Source organism: Epinephelus fuscoguttatus, linkage group LG15, assembly GCF_011397635.1.
Source record: "Epinephelus fuscoguttatus linkage group LG15, E.fuscoguttatus.final_Chr_v1".
Classification (NCBI taxonomy): Eukaryota; Metazoa; Chordata; class Actinopteri; order Perciformes; family Serranidae; genus Epinephelus; species Epinephelus fuscoguttatus.
In genome coordinates this window covers 8,926,575-8,952,024 of record NC_064766.1, presented here as the reverse complement: position 1 = coordinate 8,952,024, position 25,450 = coordinate 8,926,575, and the positions used below count along the sequence as shown (strand labels likewise).

At 40.4% G+C, this 25,450-nt stretch overlaps 3 protein-coding genes across 4 annotated transcripts; 1 reads left to right on the top strand and 2 right to left on the bottom strand.

Moving 5' to 3' along the window:
- Window positions 1-7,460: 7,460 nt before the first annotated feature.
- On the bottom strand, window positions 7,461-9,621 carry tmem53 (transmembrane protein 53). Its single transcript, XM_049597941.1, has 3 exons — window positions 9,408-9,621; window positions 9,117-9,220; window positions 7,461-8,979 (listed from the first exon to the last, which is right to left on the bottom strand). Exons 1-3 carry the CDS (start codon window positions 9,460-9,462, stop codon window positions 8,278-8,280), a joined length of 861 nt encoding a protein of 286 aa, XP_049453898.1. The 5' UTR covers window positions 9,463-9,621; the 3' UTR covers window positions 7,461-8,277.
- Window positions 9,622-12,853: 3,232 nt separating this feature from the next.
- toe1 (target of EGR1, exonuclease) lies at window positions 12,854-20,046 on the bottom strand. Of its 2 annotated transcripts, XM_049598705.1 has the most exons (9): window positions 19,919-20,029; window positions 19,650-19,744; window positions 18,757-18,797; window positions 18,469-18,565; window positions 17,635-17,793; window positions 17,268-17,381; window positions 16,073-16,221; window positions 14,549-14,711; window positions 12,854-14,354 (listed from the first exon to the last, which is right to left on the bottom strand). In XM_049598705.1, exons 2-9 carry the CDS (start codon window positions 19,692-19,694, stop codon window positions 13,599-13,601), a joined length of 1,524 nt encoding a protein of 507 aa, XP_049454662.1. In that variant the 5' UTR covers window positions 19,695-19,744; window positions 19,919-20,029; the 3' UTR covers window positions 12,854-13,598. The 2 variants fall into 2 exon arrangements, with proteins under 2 accessions (XP_049454662.1, XP_049454661.1); XM_049598704.1 differs by having other exon boundaries at window positions 19,650-20,046.
- Window positions 20,047-20,166: 120 nt separating this feature from the next.
- On the top strand, window positions 20,167-24,156 carry si:ch73-382f3.1 (uncharacterized protein LOC100151273 homolog). The gene is made up of 4 exons (XM_049598706.1): window positions 20,167-20,702; window positions 21,004-21,163; window positions 21,359-21,534; window positions 21,722-24,156. The coding sequence occupies exons 1-4, from the start codon at window positions 20,553-20,555 to the stop codon at window positions 22,103-22,105; spliced, it is 870 nt and encodes a 289-aa protein (XP_049454663.1). The 5' UTR covers window positions 20,167-20,552; the 3' UTR covers window positions 22,106-24,156.
- The last annotated feature ends 1,294 nt before the right edge of the window (window positions 24,157-25,450 follow it).

Below are 25,450 nucleotides of genomic sequence, written 5' to 3'. Positions count from 1 at the left end.
TGTAACCTAAAGAAACATTACGTTTCAACATATTCGCTACATACTAAGGTACATATGTAACGTTTCTTTAACATTGTTTAGTACATACAGTTTTTAGTCCCTGTACAAACATGAACACACACACACACGCTTAGCACACACACAGTGGGATATCATGTAGATGATACAGAGCCCTGACATAAAGCTTGCCTGTATTTCCATCTGTGAGTATCCTCAGTACCTGCAGGAGACCTACAGCTTTCCTTTTGTTTTTAATGATCATTTATCACCTCATGTTCATTATATTATCTCACCCACCTCAGTGTTTCACCAGAAAATGGTTTGTCATTTTGTTGCTTTGATACATTTGTGTAAATGCAGGTACAAATTAATGTCGTCTTCTTTCCTGAGCAACATTAAGAGTTATTAACATTTTTTATTTCAGTTTAAAATGAAATGAATATAATAACTGATACTGTCACTCAGACAGTAGTTGTTTTAAATTGTGAAAAGTAATAATTGCTTGTTTTTCAAGAGCTTGTATTCTCATACTGCTGGCTTTCTAGACCTTCAAACCCCTGTATAATCATGTAATATCATCTGAATGGAGTCTTCAGTATGCCGAGGTTGAATGTGTGTGTAAGTGTGACACTTACTACAGTATATGTTTTACTTTTAGACACACCTCATTAGATTCTGCCTCCACACCAATGTGTGTATTTGTTTATTGCAACCAAGTGAAAGATGCATGTAAAAAAAAAATGCATGCCACAAAATCCAAGTCTCTCTTTCTCTCTCTCACACACACATACACAAGGACACACACACACACACACACACACACACCGAGAGATTCACCCACAAACAAACACAGACAAAGCAGCCCAGGGCCTACCACTGCCATCATACACGCGACTTGGCCTGTCTGTGTGACACGCACAGTTTGTTTGGTAGTTTTAATTTGACAGGGCTCTGAATAGAGCTTCTGATACACACACGTTCACACACACACACACACACACACACACATACATACTTCCTCAGACCTACACACACACACACCTACCTTTAATTTGACAGCGCTCTAACAAGAGCCTGCTGCTTGTCAAATGTTCTCCAGTGGCAGCAGGGATCCGCAGAGCCGAGGGGGTTCTGTTCAAGGACATCTGTGAAAAAACACACACACACTCCTCCACTAACACACACTCGCTTTGAATAGGCTGAGAGAGGCAGCCTGCTGCACCACACGATGGGAGAGAGGCTGCACACATGCTGAGGGGTTTCTACACTGCTGTTCCTCTCACTCTCCATCTTCCTCTCCCTCTATGTCTCTCTGTCTTTTTTCCTCCTTTATCTAACATTCCATCGCTTTTTTTGCCTCTTTTGGTCTTAAGTAGAGGGCTGAGGGGCTGAGATAGACCAGGGGAGATTTTGATGACGGCTTCCTGTCTGGTCCAACAAGCCGATTCCCCTCTCAAAACGCACGCTCACACACACATACAGACACACGCATCAATTTTCTCTTCACTCTTCAATCCAAAACACCAGGAGACCTTTTAAAGTTACTCAAAGGCGGATGGGACTTTGGTCCTGATCCTCTGGATTTCATCTCATTGAAGGTGTGTGTTTGTGTGCACTGGTGATGCATTTGTTCCTCTTTGTGTGAGCGTACTTGTGTGTGTGTGTGTGTGTGTGTGTGGGAGCTCCCATGCTGTCTCGGACTCGGCTTCCACGAGACACTTTGCTCATTAGAGGGAAGAGAGGGTGACTTGAGTGACTTCTCGTCGGCTCCCCGCTCAACTTGATCACAAGGCCGGTCCCGCGGAGCCAGAGAGAAAGTCGAGGTTTCGACGCCCTGTGTCGTCTGGAAAATACAGCGTGACACAACTGGGTGTGTGTGTGTGAGAAGTGATAAGAATGGGAGGACTAAAAAGATTACAAGGAGGGACACAGTAATGAAAAAAGTGGATTATCTATCTAACAAATTAATACAAATCCCAGTATAAAAAAAAATCACATTATGACACATTATGTTAAGAACCATCCTTTCTTATTGTAGTAATGCAGACCAGCGTGTAAACAGAAATTCAAAAATAAATAAATACACAACATGAAATCATTGTCATCAAGGGCCATAAAATCACAGTATGTCAGACCTAAAAATCAAAATGTCAAACATTATACAAAATCACTTCAAATCACCAGAGGAGGAAGCACAGAGATTTGCCACTAGATCCTATCTGCTTCTGTGTGTGCGCCTGTCAGATAAAATACTGCACTTCCCCATGCAATGATCTAGAAGGGGGGTTCACAGGGAAGCATCCAAAATGTCATCACGTACATAAATACAAATATTTCTTTTTCGATTCGGAGTGACATTAAACCAAGCAAAAACTGTTGCCCAGAATAAACAAATCTCAGAAAGAAAGTTCATTTTTGGGGCTTTGCATGATAACCAGCAAACACTGGTGTGTTTTAAGGTTTTGATTGCATTCCCTGATAAATCTGCTACTGATGTTACTCCATACTGAAGATGGTCGTGGGTCTTGCAATGATGAAAAGCCACCCGGATTATTTGAATCCTGTAAATCACAGCTAAAAGTCAATGTGTAAAGCCAAGGTCTATGAAACTATCAGCGTGGAATAGAGAACATAGACGATATGTTACCGCATTGCCAAGTGCTACCACTTAATACCATTAATCTTGATGCCCTCCCCTCCCCCCTCTCTCACTTCATCTCTGCGTTGGAGTGCTTGGCGTCCTCTAAAAGTATGGATCTTGACCGCAGCCATTTTCCGTGGAAGAGGGAAAGGCTAAAGAGAAAGCGCTGACCCCTCTTCGCCGCAATTTTCCCCTCATCAACTTGTGAGACTTCATTAACTTCCATGGGGTAATTTCTTCTCTCAGTGCGTTTCTGAGAGTGGGGGTGTTATGACGTTTACTTCCCATCCATCCATTCTCGGCTATTCTCTTTTCCTGCCTTTATCTCCCACCCTTAACTGAAAAGACTCATTCTGTCTTTGAATCTTACTTTGCACTGATGTCAAATAAAATCACGAGTAAGAAGGTAAGATTTCAGGAAAGTAATGTTGCTACCTGAATAACCCCAACATTTTGAATGTGAAGATGGTATTTCTTTGTGCACAAATAATCCACCACAACCTTTCACTTTCTCCTGATTCAAAGCAGTGCAAACATGCACAGGAATAGCTTCTGAAGGTAATGTTTCACAGTCTTTATTCCTCAGGAGCCCAGAATAAAACACCTACTGCTGAACCTGATCGTAGTCCGGCTGATGCTCAGTTGAGGCCTCAGTGAGATGTTGCATTATGGCAACTGTGAGTCAATGCTGCCCTCTTTAGGAATATTAATGTCACTGTATGGATGAAAGGTCATGGAGATATTTGGATTTGCCTCATGGATGTTTTGGGTCTCAGAGTCAGGCGGCAGTCGGATACAACCTACCAAACTACCGAACTCTGTTTCTTGATTTGACTAAATCACTGTACATGTAATATGATAGTTGCTATGATGGTACTTAAGTAAGTTGTGTGAGTGTTTTAGTTTAAGTTGTACCTGTTCTAACCCCTTGCAGTGGAGGAGGACACCTTCAGATCTTTTAATTCAACAAAAGTACTAATACCACAGAGTAGAAATAATCTGTTAGAAGCAAAAGTCATGCATTTTAAGGTTTACTTAAGTACAAATGTCTTGGCATCAAAGTAAATCCCAAAAGTAAAAGTATTCATAATGCTGAATGGTCCATTTCAGAATAATGTACATTACTGGATTATAACTGATGCATTCATGTGTTCAGTACTTTAATTAATTATTAATTAATATTATAATTATAATATAATAAAGTATTATCTTATTTTAACCTGTAATAATACACTACTATAATAAATTGCTTATAGATTATGTTATGTATTAATAATTCCAGTTTGCAAAGTAATTTGAGTTATCAGATAAATGTAGTAGAGTAAAAAGTAAAATATTTCCCTCTGAGATGTAGTAGAGCAGAGAAAGTAGCAGGAAATGAAAATACTCACGTGAAGTACAAGTATCTGAAAATTGTACTTAGGCAAAGAGCTTTAGTTAATGTTCTAAGTTACTTTCTACAACTGAGTCATTAGTCAGTGAGCCAACACTCACCTTGATCCACCAACATTACTTGTATTGTATGACTGTATTAGTGTATTGTATGACTGTATTAGTTACTCAAAAGTCTTCTAATGATCCCAGAGACAATCTCCTGTAACTAATCGTTTTCTCTCTCTAAAGCAGCCATCTTTAAAGGGGACACTTGTAGCGATGAACCTAAAGAGAACGATCAACTGAATCAGCAGCTTCCCTCCTTTTACAAAGCTTTAAGAGTAACAGCTCATCATTTAACTGTCCGGCCCTCAACTTTACTGTTTTGGTTCACACTCACCACTCTATCATTTTCTGGCACAGCAAGCAGCTGTCTTCAGAGAAAAAGCTTTCCAGACCCAGTGGACACCTGCTCAGCACCACACAGCAGACAGACACAGAGACTGGGTGAACATATCAGGGAATTTAAAGGTTAAAGACCTGTATTTCCCTCAGAAGTTGGTGGAGACCAAAAACAGAGCTAAATGAGAGTGAACCTTGGACTTACATTTATCAAGTGACCAGAAACATGATTTCAAATAAATGATAATGTTGCTCTGGGGCGGCACGGTGGAGTGGTGGTTTGCACTGTCACCTCACAGCAAGAGGGTTCCCGGTTCGATCCGGCTTCCTCCCACAGTCCAAAGACATGCAGACTGGGGATTAGGTTAATTGATAACTCTAAATTGTCCATAGGTGTCAATGTGAATGGTTATCTGTCTCTATGTGTCAGCCCTGCGATAGTCTGGCGACCTGTCCAGGGTGTACCCCGCCTCTCGCCCAATGTCAGCTGGGATAGGCTCCAGCCCCCCCGCAACCCTCAAGAGGATGAAGCGGTTAGAAGATGGATGGATAATGTTGCTCTGTAACTGCTGGATGTGTAAATGTTTGCTTACAAGTTTGTTGTGTCAGCGTAAAACTATGTTTGTAACCTGTACACACTGACCCCAGGTAGCAAAAAAAGAAAGATATGGTTCACCAGTTAGGCTATTAGTTTCATCTGTGCTTTTGTGTCTTGCAAGACTATGATACAATGCAGTAACCTACAGTAGATGTGTGGTGAAAACTAAGTACAGTTACTAAAAAACCCCACCTGAATTGTAGTTAACTTAAATATTTTAACGTAATGGTAACTGATATTTAATTGCAGAGGGATATATTGTACTTTTCACTCTATAACTGATACAACTTTCACCAACTATACTTCACTGATTCCAACTTTATGTATGAAATCCTATGATTTGTTTGTAAGGATTTGTTTTTCTTTCATAACAGTACTTTGCAGTGTAGTAACACAGTTATATTGTTTAGTATAATGTATGTTGTAAGTCTATTTCATGTGGTAATGTTCAAACCATTTATTGTCTATTATTGCATTGTGATGTATTGTAACTACACTATAAATCTTGTACAACAGTATCCTCTACTTGGGCTGAGTATTACATAAAAATACTGTTTAAATAATAATTCCATTGTATGATAAATATGATATGTACATAATAAAGGGACAATTTTAAATAAGTACTTTGCTGCTAATACATGTGTAATTTTGTCTAAGTGGGATTTTTTTAATGCCACATTTAGTTGTAATTTCACTCAAGGAAAGGATCTCAATACGTTTTCCACTAATTTCTAATTGTGATTCTGTTTTTCTTAGTAACAAAAACATGAAATTTTCCTATTTTGCAGATAGTCAGTGACATGTTTCCTTTCTGTAAACCAATAAAAAGAAAGCCAAAACACAGCTAACAGCATTTGTGTAGCACTTTGATTCAGAGTAACAGGGCAACTACTGAGGACGTCCTACATCATTAGAACAATGCAGGAGACCACCGGCACGATGAGAGCAGCCTGTCTCATATGCACTCCAGTAAGCGATGTTCATCTGTCTGTGCCGATATGTAAACTTTCCTCTTTCTCCCTTTCCTCAGAGCAGCTCTACATGATACATGAAGTGCCAGGGCCAGGCCTGGCGCAGAGACAAATGCCAACCACTCGCTCTTCCAAATGTCAAATCTGACATGTCGTAGACATTCGATAACCATCCCTGCTGGACCAATTCAGAGCCACGCTCTTCAAACAGTCCCTGATGTCTCATGACGAGAGTGGAGGGGAAATGGCTGGATTTTATCTGCCTCCGGGTATGAGATCACACAGACACCTTGTCTTGATGTCTTCCCTTCAGTGAGCCCTCTAAGGATGACGTACACAAACTGAGTCCTTTGGGTCGTCAGCAAAGGAGGACAGTCAAAAGATCAACTGAAGTTAAAACAGCCCTCGTAACCAATAAAAAAACAGTTGCCATAAACTTTCCCTCATTAAAATGTTAGCAATGCTTTAGGCTTTTGTTTTGGCTACAGCCTGTTCACCATGTAAATGAACAATACAAGCAGGATTCACCAACTTTCACTTTACATTTTAAACTAAAATAGCAACTTACATTTGTAGACCAGCATGACAGTATTTTGTGTGGGATACAGATGTTAGAAACAAGCTTTTCATGCCCCTGCTGGACGGGAGAAGAGAAGTATGAAAATGATCCAGGGCCACATTACATGGTGCATATTTAGTGTCGTGCAGCAAATGATAGAGCTAGTCAATATGGCTATTATTTTGATATTGCAATATGGCTTTATAAAAGGATTTTACTATCACAAATCATTCACACAGATCAGTGAAAATACTGTCTTTGAACATTAAGCATTCTATATATGTATTTAAACAAATAGAAAATAAAAAAAAAAATAGCTAATTAAATGTTTGCTGCACCAAGCATTTCAGAGTGAGAATAATACTGCAGTTTGAACTAAACTTCATTTTGTTTGAAAGCAATCATTCATTCATGATTTTTGGAGATTCCCAATCAGTAAACCAACTCACTGACCCATTGATCAGAGGCTGACATCCTTCTAAAATTTATTTTTATCTGATTTTGGAACAGTCACTGCATCTCCATAACCCTGAAGACAAGCACACCCATTTAAATGAAACAAAAGTCATCACATTTCTACAGACACACACAGGACACATGACAAATGATCAAAGGTCAAACTCACGCCAATCAATTTCCACTATGACACCAATAAGGAATAATCTGCAAACTCTCAGCCATCCTAATTCCCTTTCCCCAACATTGTACAGTAAAGAACAGCAGTATTTTTAATATGGAACTAGGGCTTTTTTAACCACGTTCCTACTGTGTCTGGAGAAACAGTACATTTCCTGATTCTTCAAGAAACCCATTGGAACTGACACAGCCAAACCTGTTTGAAATCATTTATGAGGCAAATCCAAAGCATTTGGTCTCATTAGAAATGAATGGGCTGACAAACTTTTCTATGAGCATTCTAATTTATTGAAGGCACATCAGTTAGAAAGAACACAATAGCTGTGCTGGACATATACATTCATAGTCAATCACCTTTTCCTTAAACTAAATCAATTGTGTATTACATGTCAGGACTGGGTTTTCTACAATTTCTGGACCAAAAACAATCAAAAGGCATTTACCGTTTAAGGCAACAATTTGAGATTTTTTTTTATTCATTAAAGAAAAAGTATTAATTTTTGACAGTTGCCTTTAATGTAAGCACCCTCATGATCTAATTTTAATGTCAAATTGCGTGATTAAAACCATAAATACATTGTAAATTTTATAAATAGAAGCTACAAATTATTATTTTCCAATACCCAGCCTCACTTTTAGAATCACTACTACTAATGTACAATGCATCACACTTCACAGCAATATTAAATACCAGTTAAATTATCTTAAAGGATTTATTTTCCAGTGTATAGAAATTGTTTGTATTGTTATTATTACATATGGTTTATGACTGTTGCAGAAACATTTTAGTGGGCAGTTTTGTGCCACACACTTTAGGAGTATGTGAATTACAGTGTTTCATATGGCTAGTTTTCCAGATATAGATTAGCACACCTAAAACAACATTTGTGGAACCTTGCCATTATGTGCATTGGGACGGGAAAAACATCACCAACATCTTGTACTAGCTCCGCTCAAATTCCAGCCGCCTTGCAAAAAAAATGTTGACCTCATTTTCTAACCGATTTCTCAGACCACTGAGTAAGAGCTGTCTGATTTTCCTCACAAGACTGCTTAACAGAGGGTTAGCAAAATCTTGTCAGCTTCTCTCCAGGTCTCATTGATTCTGAATCCTCTGTCTCTTCTTTATCTCAGTCCCTTCCAAGTCCTTCATGCAAGCGACCAGGAAATCGCGGCACTTAAGAGCATACTGCTCAGGAAAATCCCGGAAATGACCGACGTGGGGACTGGAAACAAAATCAAAACTGTCCACCGTGACGCCTTTCTGCTTCAGTGTCTCCACAAAGTGCTCGATGTCCCTGTGCCTGATCACCTGGTCAGCTCTGGAGTACAGGTAGATATGAGGCCAGGCGGGCGGCCTCTCCAGCACTGCGTCATAATGGTTCTTGTGGATATACTTGGTCAACGGGTACAGCACGATTCGCAACAGGAAAACAGTCACAGCGAAAAGGGCTAAGAGAACGTACCTTAAAACAGGACTTATTTTGGGCCCCAGGGTGGCCCCCAGTGCACGCAGAGCCCCAGGAACATTCCCAACACCTGGAGCACTGTCCACTACGGCCCCAATCACACACAAGGAACTGAACTGTTTATCATTGTACAACAACTCTATGATGTAACGGTACAGCATGAAGCCACCATTACTGAATATGTGAAAGAAAACAGGGCTGTTCTCCACCTCGTAATCATAGAGGATCTCCAGCAATTTAAGGGCTGTACTGCTCAGCTCCTTGTAGCCAAATGACTCAGAGATGAAGACTGTCTTCAAGGGAGCTGTGTAGCGTATGGTGACACATCCCTAAAATTGAGGAAAACAGAAAAAGAAAGAAAGAAATATTCATGAGTTGTTGATAGTTTTGCTTCTATAATGCCACAATGCTGCTAAATGACAGTACAACAGTAAGCAGAATGTCTTGTGAGATATTTACTATTCACCTGTTCATTGTAGATGGAGCTGTACTTGGAGAGGTGTTTGTCTTTGCATCCAGCCCAGCCCAGCAGGATCACAACTGGCTCCTTTGTCCCCTGCCAGTGCCTCTCTGAAAACAAGACACAATAATACAGCGCGTTAGCAAAGCTGTCAAGGCAAGGTTGGCTAAACTAAGCTAAAAGGCTAAAGCTAACAGTCAGCAGAGCTACATTTTCACGACATCCTTGTAAGATAAACGTTAGCATGCACGCTAAGCTAACTGAGGCATGAACACAGTACAATGAAATGATGCTCACCCGATGTCCCCGCATCTGGAAACACGATATTGTAGTCTATTTCATCGTCTGCCATTTCTGTATGCGAGAGTATCAACTGCTGTTCACTGACGTTAACGTTTCATTCATTTGGTGGTTATGAAAAGGATTAAAGACAAGATACACAGCGTTAAATTTAGCACTACCAGCTTGTGACAAATAACACACTGCAGACAGGTCGGTGGACTGTCACGGTTCTTCTTCTTCAATGCGGTTCTGGTAGATTATAATACAAGCTTTTTTGGTACATACCGCCACCTATCGTACCGGAGTATGTAACACAGGACCTGATTTACATAACTCTTTAAATTACATGCAATAAAGGTGGATAATAATAATAATAATAATAATAATTATTATTATTATTATTAAAAATTAATAATAATATATAAATTAATTCTATCAAACAATCCAATGTTTATTAGGAAATCGATCACTCTATTGCAATGCACACATACTTGCCCAGCTGGCCACCAACATCTTTAGACACTGATATTTGTTTGAATTTAAGTTGTGATGTCTGATGACAAAAATTCAAGGTCTAATGCCAACATCATTTGACGTGGAATACTGAGGACAGATGATGCTGATATTGTTGGTTTTTAGTTGTGTTGTTGTGTAACTAAAATCCATTTTCCTCCAAACAATCTCATCCCAACATCATCTTGATTTAGAATAATGACCTTTGTTGCAAAGTATGGAGAACAGAACCCAGTGTCTGCAAAATGTGATAATGTTATGTCCACACAACGTGAAATTCTAACATCCTTAGATACTTAGAATGTCATTGATCCGATTTTCATTCCAGCCCAAATTTTTGTCTCTGTCCTGCTTAAGTCCAATCTTTCTGACATCAAATTGATGTCTGGTGCCAGCTGGGTGTGAATTAACTTTTCCCAACAACAATAGTGTATTGTTTAAACCAGTGAGATTAAACCTTAATCTGGATATAACTGCCTCCTCCCTTCTACATCTTCCTTTGACACTCTGTGCTCTAACTGTCCTCTGAATTTTATGGTATGTTCTGCCCATACTGTTTGCAAAAGTTCTGATATTTTCTGTTTGATTAGTGCTTTACCTTTCCACTTTCCCAAATGGAATGTCCATTATATGCCTCATGTTTAGTGATGTTTTATCCATTCTGACAAACATTAGATCTTCCCTAATTGCCTGCAGAGCCAGTTTACAACACTACCCTGTCTGGCCTCACTTCTTCCACCCACCAAAGACCAGTGATCACTGGCATCATCTCTGCTGTGTATGCCGTAAGTTTATCTGTTATTCTGTTCCCTATCTGAATCTGAAATTGTGGGATGTAGACTCTTGCTCACAAGATCATTTTGGTCTTTTGTGTCATCAGTAAATATCTGTAGGAAATTGTAAAAATGATTTGTTGTATACTGGTTTGTATCACGTCCTATTTCGTTGTCATTCAAACTTTCTTTAGCTCCATGACCTCATGGTCAACCAGCTTTAGCCTTAGGAAATAACCACGGGGAAACATTGCTTATTGGAGAGGAGGAATTAAAATGTGTTTCATTATATTGTATTCTTCTGATTTATCTTTTATATTCAAGCGAAAACAACTTCCCTTAAATTTGTTATACGTAAGGACACTTGTAGCTGTGTTTTCATTCCCAAATCCTCTAAGATGAATCCATTTTAAGAAAATGAAAGTTTGTCTTGGCTGCTCTAGTGGGACTTCTCCCAATTCTACCAGTACAGCAATACTTGGAGTTGTGCTTATTGCACAGATACGAAGTTTCAGGGCTTTGTTTTGTACTCTATCTACTTTTGACTCACAATATACAGTCCCATTTACGTTAGTCAAACTGGTGAATCTGCATCATATTCCACAAAATATAGCTAGTACTGTTGAGTGGAAAAGTAAGTAGTTTGACAAAAATAAGTTGAATCCCCAGTTTCGGCCATGTTGACCATGTTTAAACATATATATGTCCCATAAAATTATATATGCAAAGAATAGTTGTTGTATTGTTAAAGGTTACAGTAATTTGTTAACCTGCAGAGGAAATTGTGACTCATTAAAGTCCACTAAGATCAGGTTTTGGTAGTAAATTACACGCCAATATAAACTAACAATGTCAGTCCCATAGGCTTGTGTATGCTGTACTCCAACATGTTTAGTAGATATAAATAATTCAAATGTTGGATGAAAGGAATTTATACTCAGATTCAGGTGAAAATTAAAGATCAAACATAACAAAGGAATTTCAGATGATGTGTCTGTGTGGTAAACCTGGGACATTGTGAGTGTGGAGACCTACATCTGCATCATACAGTTTTAGAAAAGGCTGTGAAGACAGAGAAATTAATGGAGCCTACCTCACTGGGTAGAGTAGCCTTGCAACACATTTATCCATAAAATGTCACTTAATTTGTTATTCAAAGATTGCCTGTTTTATTAATAATTATTTATCTTTCTGTGCTTTTCCCTGCCCTGGAGCCCCGAGAGTGGACGTCAAACAAACTACACAAAGTCAGCATCGCACAACCAATGCAATGCAAGGAAGCTCCAGCACCACTGCAGTCCTCTGAACACACTGAACCACCTTCAGCACCACACTTCCTAAACTTGGCTCCTTGATGATAACTTCACTAAAATGAAAAAAATATAAAAACCCCAGGCATGTAAAATGATCCTGTGCTATGTGAGAACCTTTACCCTCACTGATGTTGGGTTAATGTCAAGCTTCTTAAGAAAATAATTAGTTAAAGGTTACGGTTAATTAGTTAAAGGTTACGCTCAATGTTTAGCAGCTGAACTGCTTACAGAAAAACTTTATCACCGGGGGCAGGTATAGTAAACCAGAAATAGGGCCATTTGTTACCAAGATCAAATGTTTAATCCTCTGTATGGGGAACTAAATGAGTACCAGGCCTCAGGTCTGCTCAGACTCGCCCCAACTTCTACCTCTCTAACATCACTTTGCCAAATTTTCAGGAACTCAGTAAAAACTAGTGCGAAATTTTAACTGAAACTAACTGGTGGTCCACATTATACCTGCAAAACAAAAGTATATTAACATGTTGACATTAGCATTTAGCATCATTGTGCCTGAGCAGCCTTACAGAGCCACTAGCCACTGGCTGCTGACCCTTGGTCTTGTTATATTGTATACCGCACCATGGGACCTGATCTTGTGTGTGGGGATTCAATTTGTGATTGTGGTGCCATTGGTGTTCTACTCCTGATTTATATTAACTATGTACAATGTAACCTGTACAGCCTGAAGACTTGTGGTGATTCCACAGCATTACTTGCAGGTCATACTGTACCTCGGATTGTCCATTCACACCGTGTGCCGAGTTATTCATTTATGCACTGGTTAAATTAAGTGTGTCTAGTTCTTGACAGTTTGTCATCCCTGCAGATAAACCTATCACATGAAATAACAACAAAATAATCATTGTTTGAGAACATCAGTTTATTTTCCACAACTTATTTCAGAAACAAGTATAGAAAATCTGAAATGTGGGATAAATGCATATCAATCATTATCTCACTTTGGCTGTTTTCAGAGAAACCCTACAAATACTGGCTGAATACTAAATTAAAATAGGTGCCTCTGCAATGCAACGTACTGCTGCTTTTACAATTTTCAAGTCACTAATGTCGTTATCTATGAATGAAAACATCTGAGTATTTAAAGGATAATTAGTGGGTGAAAAATGTACAGAAATAAAAACAATACGGGAGCAGGAGAAACAGACCGACATGGATGAAAAATATGACATTTTATCTCCCTAGATGTCAGATTGAACGTTTCTGCCATGAACATAAATTGACCATTACCCCCGATTTTGTCTCCTATTCTTAAAACAGACATAACCAAAAAAGCGAGAGGAAGGTATGATTTCTCTGCCAAATTTCATGGCAATCTATTTAATAATTATCAAAATATCTGACTAAAAACCAAAAGTGTACACCTCATGATGATAGAAAAGTCAGGGGATCACTGAAGTCAGCAAAATTCATCCTCTGAGGATCATTAATGTCTGTACAAAAATTCTCAGCAATCCAGTGAATACCTGTTGCGATATTTCAGTCTAGACCAAAGTGTTGGACCAACATCGCTATGCATGTAGAAGAAAATAAAATTGTAAACCTGCATATGTATACACCATAAATTCTGTATACAAGTGTGCATACTACATTTTCCCTCCCCAAACCATCTCCATCTTCTGCACATGGGCCTTAGACGATTTAGAGAAGGTGCTTTTAACTATATTGAGAGGAGCCGCCTTGCCGCTGAGGTAGACCTTATTGAGACACGTAGGAAGCCACGATTGCTCCTCCCCCTTCTCTGTCTCCACAGCTCCCGTTCCTTCCTTCTTGATGAGGACACACGAGTGGGCAAAAATGTATCCCGTCATGAAGGCATCAAATCCTGCTCGGTGTGTTCCTGCGTCGTTCTTCTTCTTCTGATCGTCTGTCTTAGGTGGGTGGTCACTAATGTTTTCTCTCCCTCCATTGTCTGCACCATCGATTGCGTTGGGTTTTGTGGTTGTGTCATCATCAGTTGTGGCTGTTGTTGCAGTGTCTCCAAAGTCTGGGTTGTCTTCACACACTCCGTTCCCCTTACTGCTTGACTTCATGTCCCCTCCTTCATTCAGTTGCGTGTTTCCATCACTGTCCATTATAAGCCCTCTGTCTGGGCACTGCTCAGCCCCGTGATGGTCATCTGCTGTTTCTGTGGGATCCACCTCCATGTGGGGTACTTTGCTTCCAGGGCCATCGTCACAGATGGAAGATCCCTCTGCCGCCCCGCCTTTACCTTTCTTCTTCTCTCTATGTCTCTTCCTTTTTCTTCTCTTGTCCCCTGCGCCTTTCTCATCCTGGAGGACGATCAAGTCTGTGTCGTGGGATAATGGACACTGGGTGCCATTAGGACACCAGCCAAACGCCTGTCAGACAAACACAAAGACAGGATAGTTAATGAATATATTTACACATAAAAACATACAGTCTATTTGGCTCACAGGTTGTGATAGACACAGGGAAAGACACAGGAAGGAAAAAACCTTATTTGTTTTACTTCACTTGGAGAATTTCAGAAAAAGTGAAAGACTCTTTTGGGTAAAGACAGGTTGAAACTCACAGAGAAGCGCTGGCAGATGTCAGTGTGTCCCTCAGCAGAGGCCACAGCTGGACATACTCTGTAGTCCACATAGCTGGACATGTGGCCGGCATACTGACAGAACTCTACATGAACGTGAGGCCCGGCCCCTCCAGAGGTCACACTGCGACTGTTATCCAGCTTACTGGAAGGAGGAAGAGAGAAAATGAGGGAATAAAGAGTGACATTAACATCGATTAGAACTGATAGTTTAAAACTTTGACACTTCCTTTTATCGGTAATAATATCAGTCCACTTGTGACAATTTGTGAATTATGTTTGATGTAGATACAATTATATGTAATTAAATTCCAAACACTTAATTTGTCCCTCCAGGGAAATTCTGACCAAAACAAACCAAAAATAAAAAATATGATCACGTAGGAAAAAAGGGTTTCAATGGCAGTGGCCAATCTGGAACTGACCAACAATATCCAAAAGCATGAAGCCATACTATTTAAAAAGGCAAAACATGCCAAATGTTGGAAAAAGTGCAGGCACATTTACCAATCTATATGCAAGGTAAATTGTCCATCTCTTGTACTGCTGCCTTTTCAAATAAAACCCAATTTCCTTCCATTTGTTTTACAGACCGGACATCTTAGATTACAGTGGTCAAAGAGGACATGTAGGGTCGTTGATAATCTTGTATGCTTATATGGTGGCTTGCCCAGTATTTAGATGCACTGGGGACCTCTGCGTTTTAATTCATAATTTTAGAGTTCAGGTTAATAACACATTCCAATCAGTTCTTGTCCTATTGGCAAAGGGATATAAACCAGCAAATACATGGAAAACCTTAAGTAGTATCAATGAAAGAAGAATAAAACACTAATATTTTTTACGCCAAATAAATTCGGTTTGTTTAGCCGAGGGGTGATCAAATTTTTCTGAATGGGGGCCAGAATAAACAATGTGAAATTTCCTGGTGGCAGCTGCTTCCCACATCATATGGGTTATTAAAAACAAAGCAAAAACAAAAAAAAACATACAAATGAGACAAATGCAACTGTTTCACCTTTCAGTGAAAAAGTATTCAACCTTCTACCCCTCCTGAAAGCAGCAGCCCTCACTGTCAACATTATACATCTCTGCTATGGTCTGCTACCTCGCAAGAAATGTCTGTTGCTACGTAACCATTTGTTTGCTTGTTTACTGTTTACTGATTAAAACACGTTCATTCCACCTGAGTTGTTCCTACTTGATGCGTGTTTATTAACTGTATAGTAGTACTGCCATTGTGAGGTGAACGGAAAGTGAAATTGCATTATTAACTAATATTGTGTGATGGGCTACATATGGTATATATTGAGAGACAAGACACAAGCTGCTTAAAATCGGTCCACGGGCCACAACTGACCCTGGACTGGACTTTGGACATGCCTAATGTAGATAGTCCAGATGCAGCAGAGCTTTATATATGTGTACACACACACACACACACACACACACACACACACACACATATATATATTTCTAGTGTTGATACTGTATGCGTATACTCACCATTTCTTATAGGCGTACTCCAGATAGGATGCAGTGAGCCGGAGCTCAAATTCAGTGACATATTTGGTGTCATAGATACCAGCAGGAAACATCTCAGACAGGTCGGCTGTGAAGGTGGCCAAGCGCTCGGGCAGATGTGCATAGAAACTCTGGGAGAGAAAAAGACAAAATCCATTATGTTAAAAAACACAAGTGCAGTGTGCTGTGAGAAAGACATGAGATTTAAAATACGATATGGAAACTCTGACACGTGTGCACTTTCTTGTTTTTAACCAGCTGATGGTAACACTTGAACACTTGACAAAGATCATTTTAAAAGATTTAATATGCAATGTCTGTCCATATTTTGTTTGACATTTCATCAGTGATTTATCTGCAAATATTTTTTGGATTCATATTTTATCTATAAAATGTAAGAAAATGTTTTTTAAAATGTCTATCAGTTCCCCCCAGACCTTGATGACACAATCAAATGTTAGTTTGTCCAAGAAACAGTCCAAAGCCTAAAGATATTCAGTTTACAATTATAGAAAATGAAGTTCAGCAGCAAACCAATGGTGGAACTGACCAATTATTGCAGCTGTAACACCAACAATGACTTGGTAACACAGTGTAACAAGTGCAGAAAGTTTTGCTGTAGCAACAAATTTACAGATTTTAACTATTCAGTCAGCATTTATCACTTACCTAAAAAAAAATCTATTTGGTATTCAACTTCTGCAAATAAAATACATGCCATTTACAGATCAGAAAAAATGAACCTAAACAGTAAAATAACTCAATAACTGAGCGGCACGGTGGTGTGGTGGTTAGCACTCTCGCCTCACAGCAGGTTCGATCCCGGGTGGGGGAGCCCTTCTGTGTGGAGTTTGCATGTTCTCCCCGTGTCAGCGTGGGTTCTCTCCGGGCACTCCGGCTTCCTCCCACAGTCCAAAGACATGCAGACTGGGGACTAGGTTAATTGGTAACTCTAAATTGTCCGTAGGTGTGAATGTGAGCGTGAATGGTTATCTGTCTCTATGTGTGATATGTGTGAGCTATGTGTGAGCCCTGTGATAGTCTGGCGACCTGTCCAGGGTGTACCCTGCCTCTCGCCCGATGTCAGCTGGGATAGGCTCCAGCCCCCCTGCGACCCTCAAGAGGATGAAGCGGTTAGAAGATGAATGAATGAATGAACTCAATAACTTGATGGTACCTGGTAAAGGAAGGCCATGTCAATGAGGCCGTTGTGGAGCACCAGAGGCTTCCTGGCACGCAGCAGTTCAGTGAATAAGGCCCGGATGTGGACGCCCTGGTCGTCTGATGCTCCCTAACATATACGGTAGAGAGAGAAACGACAATCAAACCAAATAACATGAAACAAATAACAAGAGGGAGGTCAATTATCCTTTGCAACGTCCTGTTCTATGTTATACTGGTGATGTAATATAACACTTCAATATAGAAAGTCTAGAACTAGAAAGTCTTCAGTGGATCCACACATGTAACAGACGTGTACAACAGAGAGCAGAGTGGGCTCAGAACACACAGCACAGTACAGATCAGCATGTAAGTATCATCACCTTATTATTGCCCTTGTTGTATGGGATTCCATAGGCGTACTGCTTGTTAAAGTCAAAGCCATGCTGAACCAGGAACTGGACTGACTGAGGCTCTATGATGTACTCCTCTGAACACAGCAGGGTGAGGTTATACACCTGGACCAGGTACGTGTCTGCAGCCTGGGGAAGAGATCAAATAAGGAGACATAGGATGAAACTTCACGGATATAACACAGACGTCTGCTGTGGCAAATTCTTTTATCTGACATGCACAAGATACGCGAATTGATGATGGTGTCGGAGACAGATCATAAATACCCCATAAATTACTTATGTGTAAGAACCATCTCATTAGCATTCCTCTTCGTGTAAATGTCATGCTCATCAGAAATATAAAATAACAACTTGATATACAGTATATGGACAGTAGGCTTGGACAGTATCTAGTGTTTCATACCTTCCTGAAATTTTACCAGGGTATATGACAGTTTGAGTGTGTGGTGCTAATTAATTCACTGAGTTAGATGTAAAAGAGCATGCTGTTTTCCCCCACGGCATCTCTCTATGCCATTGCTGGCTGGATACAGTTCTGTAACTTATTCCTCCACCACTCAAAGTCATGGTGTCTGTCAGCTCAGCTGCCTGTTCCACCAGTAGAGACTAGACACTCACCTCTGGTGGTGTGAGATTTGCAGTACATACTATGAGTCTGTTAGAGAGAAGAGCACCTGTATTTATGATGGTATTGGAAAACATATTGTCAGGATTTCTAAATACCCTTGTAAACCGTAATACCACCCAAGCCTATTGGACAGCTGTATCCACATTATATACATTTGGAGAATCTTGTTGTACCTTGTCATTCAGTTTCTTGTAACAGGAGATTCCCAGGGAGAGAATGGAGCGAGAGCGAGCTGCATGGCATATGGCTTTGTATCTGTCCTCTATAGATCTGAAACATGACAGCGAGGGTCAGGGTGAATGGACAGAAACATAAACACTAATGTAATATGTTGGTCAGATGGCATGACACTGACTGAAAACCGCATAATTTGCATCCATGGCTTCTTACACAACAACCTCTTTCAGGTGAGTGTGTGTTGGAAAAAAAGTGCAGAGAGAACAGCTGATGTTTTTACTTACTCAGCCAGTAGGGACTTCCTGTTTCCAAGACCACTCAGCTCCTAACACAACACAGGGAACAGAAAAATGAACAAATACACAGAGTGTGAGAAAGCAGTAACGATGATGCCTGTGGTGACAAATGTTCAGACTCTGAAAGACGAGGTTCGAGTATTGTTGAAGGACAGGCTGAGTTGTGTGCATGCGTGTATGAGAATCAGTGATATCTGTCAGCATATTTATATATGAACTGGATAGGTTGGTGTATGGAGTAAGGAATATGGAATGGGTGGGGAGGAGAAGGAAGGGGAAACAGTATTAACAGTATAATAATAATAAATATCTGCCACAACTACAACAATTAAAATACAATAGTTACAGTCAGCCTTCCTCTTTTTTAAATATCTGTTTTCTTTTTCTTTCTCTCCCCTCTCCTTTACGTCTATAGCGCATCTTTTTATTAGAGTGCTCTTGCTTTCAGCCACCCAGATGAAGGCACTGGCCCATTGTGCCTCTTCCCATCTTGAACCACTTGCAGACACTTAGGAAAGGGGCCTGTCTTTGAGGGATATGAACTGATTGTCATGAAAGAGGTGACGAAGATCTGTAATCTCTTTTAAAGCCAATGTAAAGCAGTGGATGGAGAGGGGTGTATATGAGCTGGAAATTAAAGTTATGCCAAATAAGGATGAATTGTTGATTTAGTGTTTGATTGTAATTCTGTAAGTGAAATGTTAAAAGGTGTGTTTCTGATAATGAAATCTAAGGTAGGAAGTGTGTGTTTGCCTTCAGTGTTTCACATGTTGGATCACACCTCTCTTCGACACTTCTCGCAATACTTGAAATGCTAACAGTGATTAAACTCTGGTGCATGCTGGTCGGGTAGACGCTCTCTCACACACACTTGCACTTACCGTGTCCAGTGCAACGAAAGACGACGTCTTAATGGCGACCACCATGGCAGGCCAAAGCTCTTTGAAGTTATCATTCTGGACATCGATAACTGGGACTATCAGTGAAGACACCATGTTTTATTGTATAGAAAGCAAACAGCTCTTATTCGCGCCTGAAACGTTTTCAGCAGTTCCCAACGGCTACCCGGTATATTAGCTAGTTTAGCTAACTACCCAGCAAACGCTTTCATTATCAGATGCTCTGTGCAGAGCTATTGTTTGTTGCTTACTTGTTATATTATCTTCACACGTTCGATAATTATTTTAGCTGTTACTAATTTATTGGCACTTATTCGAGTCGACAACTAACATCACTTCCACCGTAAACATTTCAACGTGCTTTGGGGTCTTGTGACAAAATATCCATAGTAGTCGGACTGTTACCTGAACGCAAATAAAAAGCTTTTGCCGATAAATGCGGGCGCGAAGTTTTTAAAATTAATAAATACAAATTTTACATCGGTAATTGTCTATTTTATGTTTTAAATTTACTTCTCCGTTTGACTTTTTGCTTTTAAAGAAACATTTCAAGCAGGCGTTTACGACAGACACACATAAACAATACGTCACCGTAATCAACTGTCGAGGTGAAGTGCGCCATTTTGGCTCAAACAAAGTCAGAAACATTTTATCCACGATAAATTATTTTAAATTTTATCTATGAAATACCGTGTAAAAGTGTGCTGGACGGGACTCCGGTTTCCACGAGTTAACGTTTAATGCTACTGTAACTTTTTCTTGTCTTTACATCGCGTATGTAGTTAGCTAAAAGTAATGACTAAAATTCCCAGCTGAGCTTTAGTGGCAGTCAAGCTATCCTGACGTTTGCTAAATTTAGCTTTACTGTTTGTTTGAACCTCCGCAATGGGGGGCTGCTCCGCGCCAAACTGCTCCAATTCAACCAGCATAGGGAAACAGCTCTTCAGGTTCCCCAAAGACCCTGTTCGTAAGAAGAAATGGGTGGTGAACTGTCGCCGTGACTTCGAGCCAACTCCTCACTCCAGACTCTGTCAGGTAGCTACGGTTACACAGAGGCGTAGATGTATGCTTGTGACCTAGCACTAATCTATTAAAGCACTGTTACAGAGACAATGCATACGCTCAGAGGAAGACCCAAAGTTAAATTTGATATGACAATGCATCAAAAGAGTGTAGGATTATATGAATTTATTATGGTAAATAATTTTCTGGGTTCAGTTGATTGTCACTCTTACATTACTTTCCCTCTGCCACATTTAAACTTGGTACTCACTGTGTTTGGGTGCATCGCTAGTTTGAATAATGTGTTTTTGCATTCCTGTCCTGTTCCCCCAAGGACCATTTTGAGCAGAGCCAGTTTGAGGAGATAGCGAGGTCTCCAGCTGGGGGAAAGAAGCTGAAGCCCAATGCCATCCCCACTCTGTTCAGTATTGGAGACCCTCCTTACCCTGCAGTCACTATTCCATACATCTTGCTGCCCATGAAACCTGAACCAGGTAAATGTGCAAAGAAAAGGGATGAAAATATCAGTTCATTTGATCCATATTTAAACAGGAAGAATGCAGCCAAACAGTGCCAAAGCATGTATGCCTGTTAGTTGAGCTGTATATAAAATGCCAGGAAGCACAATACCAGTTAGACATTGCTTTGTGTGTGTGTGTGTGTGTGTGTGTGTGTGTGTGTGTGTGTAGTGGAGAAGGAGCTGAATTTCGGGGACCATGGCTATGCCAGACGGACTCCACTGCCTGGCCTCGAGGAGGAGGATGCAGACAGGACCGCTGAGGACCAGCAGCCTTGTACACAGTGTCATCTCCTCAAGAAACAGCTGGAGCAGGAGATGCAGCACACGGCAAGGCTTCAGAAGGAGGTAGGATGGCTCCCAGTGTCTCTTGCAACAAATTACTCTCCTAGTTTTTGTTGTTTTTTTTTCTGTGAAAGGGCACTGTGCAGTATTTTAACACAGATAAATCAGATTGAGCCAAGAAATCAGTGAGGGAACCATATGTGTTAATGTTCCATAAATATCCCTAATAACCTGTTTTCTTCTCTGTCAGGCAGAGGAGATGAAGAAGCGTCTGTATCGGCTGGACCGGATCGAGAAGGGTCTCCAGAACTTTTTGTACGAGGACCAGATTCGTGCCCTGTCCCTCACCAAGCGCTCCAGACGTGCCGTCTGGTCTCCAGAGACCATCATGAAAGCACGAAAAATCCGCTGTGCAGTTGGCACAAAAGGCTATGAGTACTTACGGGAGCTGGGATACCCTTTGCCTTCCTACAGGACTCTGTGTAACCGCCTGGAAACTAAAATCATGGTAACGACTGACATGAGCTGTGAGGAGCTGGCAGAGCTGGGCCTGGGGCTCATGGCCACCTGTGACAGTCCCACAGAAGGTGTTGTGGACAATGATGAGGAGGAACTGATTGGTGTTTTATCCTGATTATAGCGTTTTGCGTGACTTTAAGACTCTAACCAAGGCAGGAATGTGCAGAATTTGCTGGCGGAACATGAGCACACTATGTGTCCTATATTTCATCTACGAAAGACTTAAGCATTAATATGAATGTATGCATCGCTTGACAGATTGTGAGTTGACTCATTTGAGTTGTGCTTGTGATCTACAACATGAAGACACGGCTTTGCTCAACTGATGTGAAATGCTGGGGCTTGCAGTTAGCCTAGGGTAATGCTTATGGTGTTTCTTACCACAAAGATGCTGAGCTCCGGTCTGTGCTGCAACATGAGGAGATGTAATCTGTGACTAAGAAGACTGCAATGGAGTGTGGAAAGTGAAAACACAATTTTCACAAAGGTTGTTGACTTTGCTGCTTGTGTGTACAACTAATTTAACGTGTTTCACTGACGGTGTTTACATGCACAACACCCTAATAATGTTCAGGATACTCCGATGTACTGGGAGCAGATAAACCTATATCCTGGGTTAGGTAGCCTGAGTATTCCGATATTATGAGGCATATGGCATGTAAATATTTGACACTATAAACAGGTCCTGTACATTATGCAAGCTTTATTTTTTGTTATAATTCACCCAAAGTATTTATCATCTGGTGGTGTGTGTGTAAAGCAATAGTGCAGAAGTGGGATACAAGTGAGTGTCTAGGAGAGTGTTTGCATTTATAATCAATGGGGTCTAGTCTCTACAAGTCATCCAAATGCTGTCAACAACATTTGAGTTGATATCCTACCCTGTCACCTATATTGATCATATCGCCAAATTGAAATCTTTGCTGTTTTTCAATGACAAATTATAGAATGTGTCAGGGAGCACACCCTTAGAGCTGTGTACAGTCAACAAGGAATTATAAGTAAACCCCCCCCTTGGTAAAACAAAAAAACTATCAGTAGTTTGATTCAACACTAGAGAGAGTGTAAATTTCTGGCTTGAAGTGTTGCAGTGCAGTTGTAGTTACCCACAAAGGGTACAAAAAAAAGCTCAGGCGAGTCACAGTTAGTCACGTAACATTCAATATCCAAAACCACACTGGGACTGTGAGTAAATAAAGTGACTGTAAAGAATTATCTGTATTTTTCATTGCATATCAGTAACAGATAAACTGTATTGTTGCCATCACCACACTGGTTACATTATAACTGACATGAAAGCTCATGGAAAAATAACTAACCACAAGTCTCCTTAAATACCACTGAAGTAACTAAATACTCACACTGGCCTATCAGGTGATGTATGTATCTTCTTTCCAGGTTATCTTTACCCTCATTAAAACAAAGAATGACACTTTACTTTGGCTCACATTAGACTTTGACCAAATAACTCACATGGGAGATTAGATATTTGTTTTGCAGTGGACTCGTTACCTGAGCTGAACTGCAAAATGAGGTCTAGTAACGTTTAGGTTGCAACATTCATACGGCAGGTTATAATTGTTGCATAGAGAGTTGTGAAGACTGACAAGTGCAGCTTTACAGTGCATGTCTATACAGTAAAGTTTACATCAGCCTTTTTGACCGACAATACATCTCTCCTCTGTGAGTATGTCACTCTGACTATGGCGTGCTATTTGTTGATTGATTTTGACCCTTTGCCTCTTACAAAAGTGCAACCATGGTTTAGTTTGGCACATGTGGCATTCACCTCTACACAGTTTGAAGCATGAGTCATGCATAGTAAAGTAAATATGCTCAGTAATTAGATCAATATCATGTACAAGAAGTTCTTTTGATGGTAAATAAGAGTCTACAGTCACGCTTGGGGCTCTGTAGGGATGCAGGTGCTTTGAACTAAACAGAAAATGAGCGTGACCTACTAATGACAATGCTACCGTGCTGATGTGTAATGGGTATTTTTACATTTTAGTTTTGCATGTCAGCATGCTAACATTTGCCAGTTAACACAGTAAGTACAGTCGAGGTGGATGGGCGTATCATTAGTGCAGATATTTCTCATAAACTAAACAGTAGGCCAACTAAAATTTGGACCTGATGGTGCTAGATGAAAAGTCAGAGGCTCATAGTTCATTAGGGTTCATTCTCTGGGGACCATGAATGTCTGTAAATACATCTGTGCCAATCCATCAAGTAGATGTTGAGATATTTCACTGGATAAGTAAAAACTGCCTGTGATGCAATAACAAGTAACAGGATCACCAAAGTCATATGGCTTCATCCTCTGGGCACAAGAGACATCTGTACAGAAGTTCAAGGCAATCCATCCAGTAGTTGTTGTGATATTTCACCACTTTGGTGAACCAAATGACAGAAAGGCTGAATGACCAACTGTAGAACCAGCTGCAAACATGGCTCAAAACATGAAAAGTCATATGGAAGTGTAACTACAGTACATCTGCTCTGGTGGAGACAGTGCTGGGATGGGATCAATCAGACTGGAGACGAGTTACACTGATTACTTTATAGAAGTTGACATTGCAAAGTCAGGTTGAGTATGATCTGATTGAGGATTAAAAGTGTCTCAAAAGGAAAATCCTTCTGATAGTCCTCTGAGTATAAACAGTGAGTATAAATAAAGTGAATCTCCAAATAATAAGGTTCATAGCTTACTAAATATGAGCCCATGACAGACGTACAACGGGGAAGACTAATACTAATACTTGAAAATAAGTCGGTATGCTTAAATAAAATGCTTGATTTTTTTTTTTAAAAAAGAAAGTACAATGGAAAAGGAGGAGATGGTGTGGTCTAGAAGCTTAAGGTGTTGACCATGAATCAACCTTAACCATATATATATATATACATATATAATCAGCCAAAACATTAACACCACTGGCTGGTGAAGTAAATAACATTGATCGTCTTGTTTCAGTGTAATGTTCTGCTTGGTAACCTTGGGTTTCAGGTAGCATTCATGCCACTCCACCCACCCAAACACTGTTGCAGACCAAGACCAAGAGCTCAAGACGTCAATCTGGCCTGCGAATTCCCCAGATCCCAATCTGATAGAGCATCTGTGGGATTTGCTGGCACCCTACCTCACAACCCACAGGACTCACAGGATCCCCTGCCAACACCCTGGTACCAGGCACCACAGGACACCCCCCAAAGGTCCTATGTTCGTGCTACAACAAGTCAAAGCCAAGTCTGATCCAAGGAGGCCCCACTGTGGATCAGGGGTACCTCTGGGGGACCGGCCCCTCTCACAAATGCTCGTTCAGATTGGGATCTGGGCAATTAGGAGGCCTGGTTGACACCTTGAGCACTTTGTCACATTCCTTGGGCCATTTCTGAGCAGTTCTTGTAGTGTGGCATGGTGCATTGTTCTGCCGAGGGGCTACTGCCATAGGGGGTAGTC

Excerpts from the sequence above, each read along its gene's own strand:
- tmem53 (XM_049597941.1), bottom strand. The coding sequence starts at position 9,462 with ATGGCAGACGATGAAATAGACTACAATATCGTGTTTCCAGATGCGGGG. Across the intron at positions 9,221-9,407 it reads TCCAGATGCGGGGACATCGG|AGAGGCACTGGCAGGGGACA; the intron begins GTGAGCATCATT and ends TCTTGTTTTCAG. Across the intron at positions 8,980-9,116 it reads GCTCCATCTACAATGAACAG|GGATGTGTCACCATACGCTA; the intron begins GTGAATAGTAAA and ends CCTCAATTTTAG.
- toe1 (XM_049598704.1), bottom strand. The coding sequence starts at position 19,763 with ATGGTGTCTTCACTGATAGTCCCAGTTATCGATGTCCAGAATGATAAC. Across the intron at positions 16,222-17,267 it reads ACATGGCCTTCCTTTACCAG|AGTTTCTATGCACATCTGCC; the intron begins GTACCATCAAGT and ends TTTCTCTCCCAG. Across the intron at positions 14,712-16,072 it reads GAGTACGCCTATAAGAAATG|TAAGCTGGATAACAGTCGCA; the intron begins GTGAGTATACGC and ends TCCTCCTTCCAG.
- si:ch73-382f3.1 (XM_049598706.1), top strand. The coding sequence starts at position 20,553 with ATGGGGGGCTGCTCCGCGCCAAACTGCTCCAATTCAACCAGCATAGGG. Across the intron at positions 20,703-21,003 it reads CTCACTCCAGACTCTGTCAG|GACCATTTTGAGCAGAGCCA; the intron begins GTAGCTACGGTT and ends TGTTCCCCCAAG. Across the intron at positions 21,535-21,721 it reads CGGCAAGGCTTCAGAAGGAG|GCAGAGGAGATGAAGAAGCG; the intron begins GTAGGATGGCTC and ends CTTCTCTGTCAG.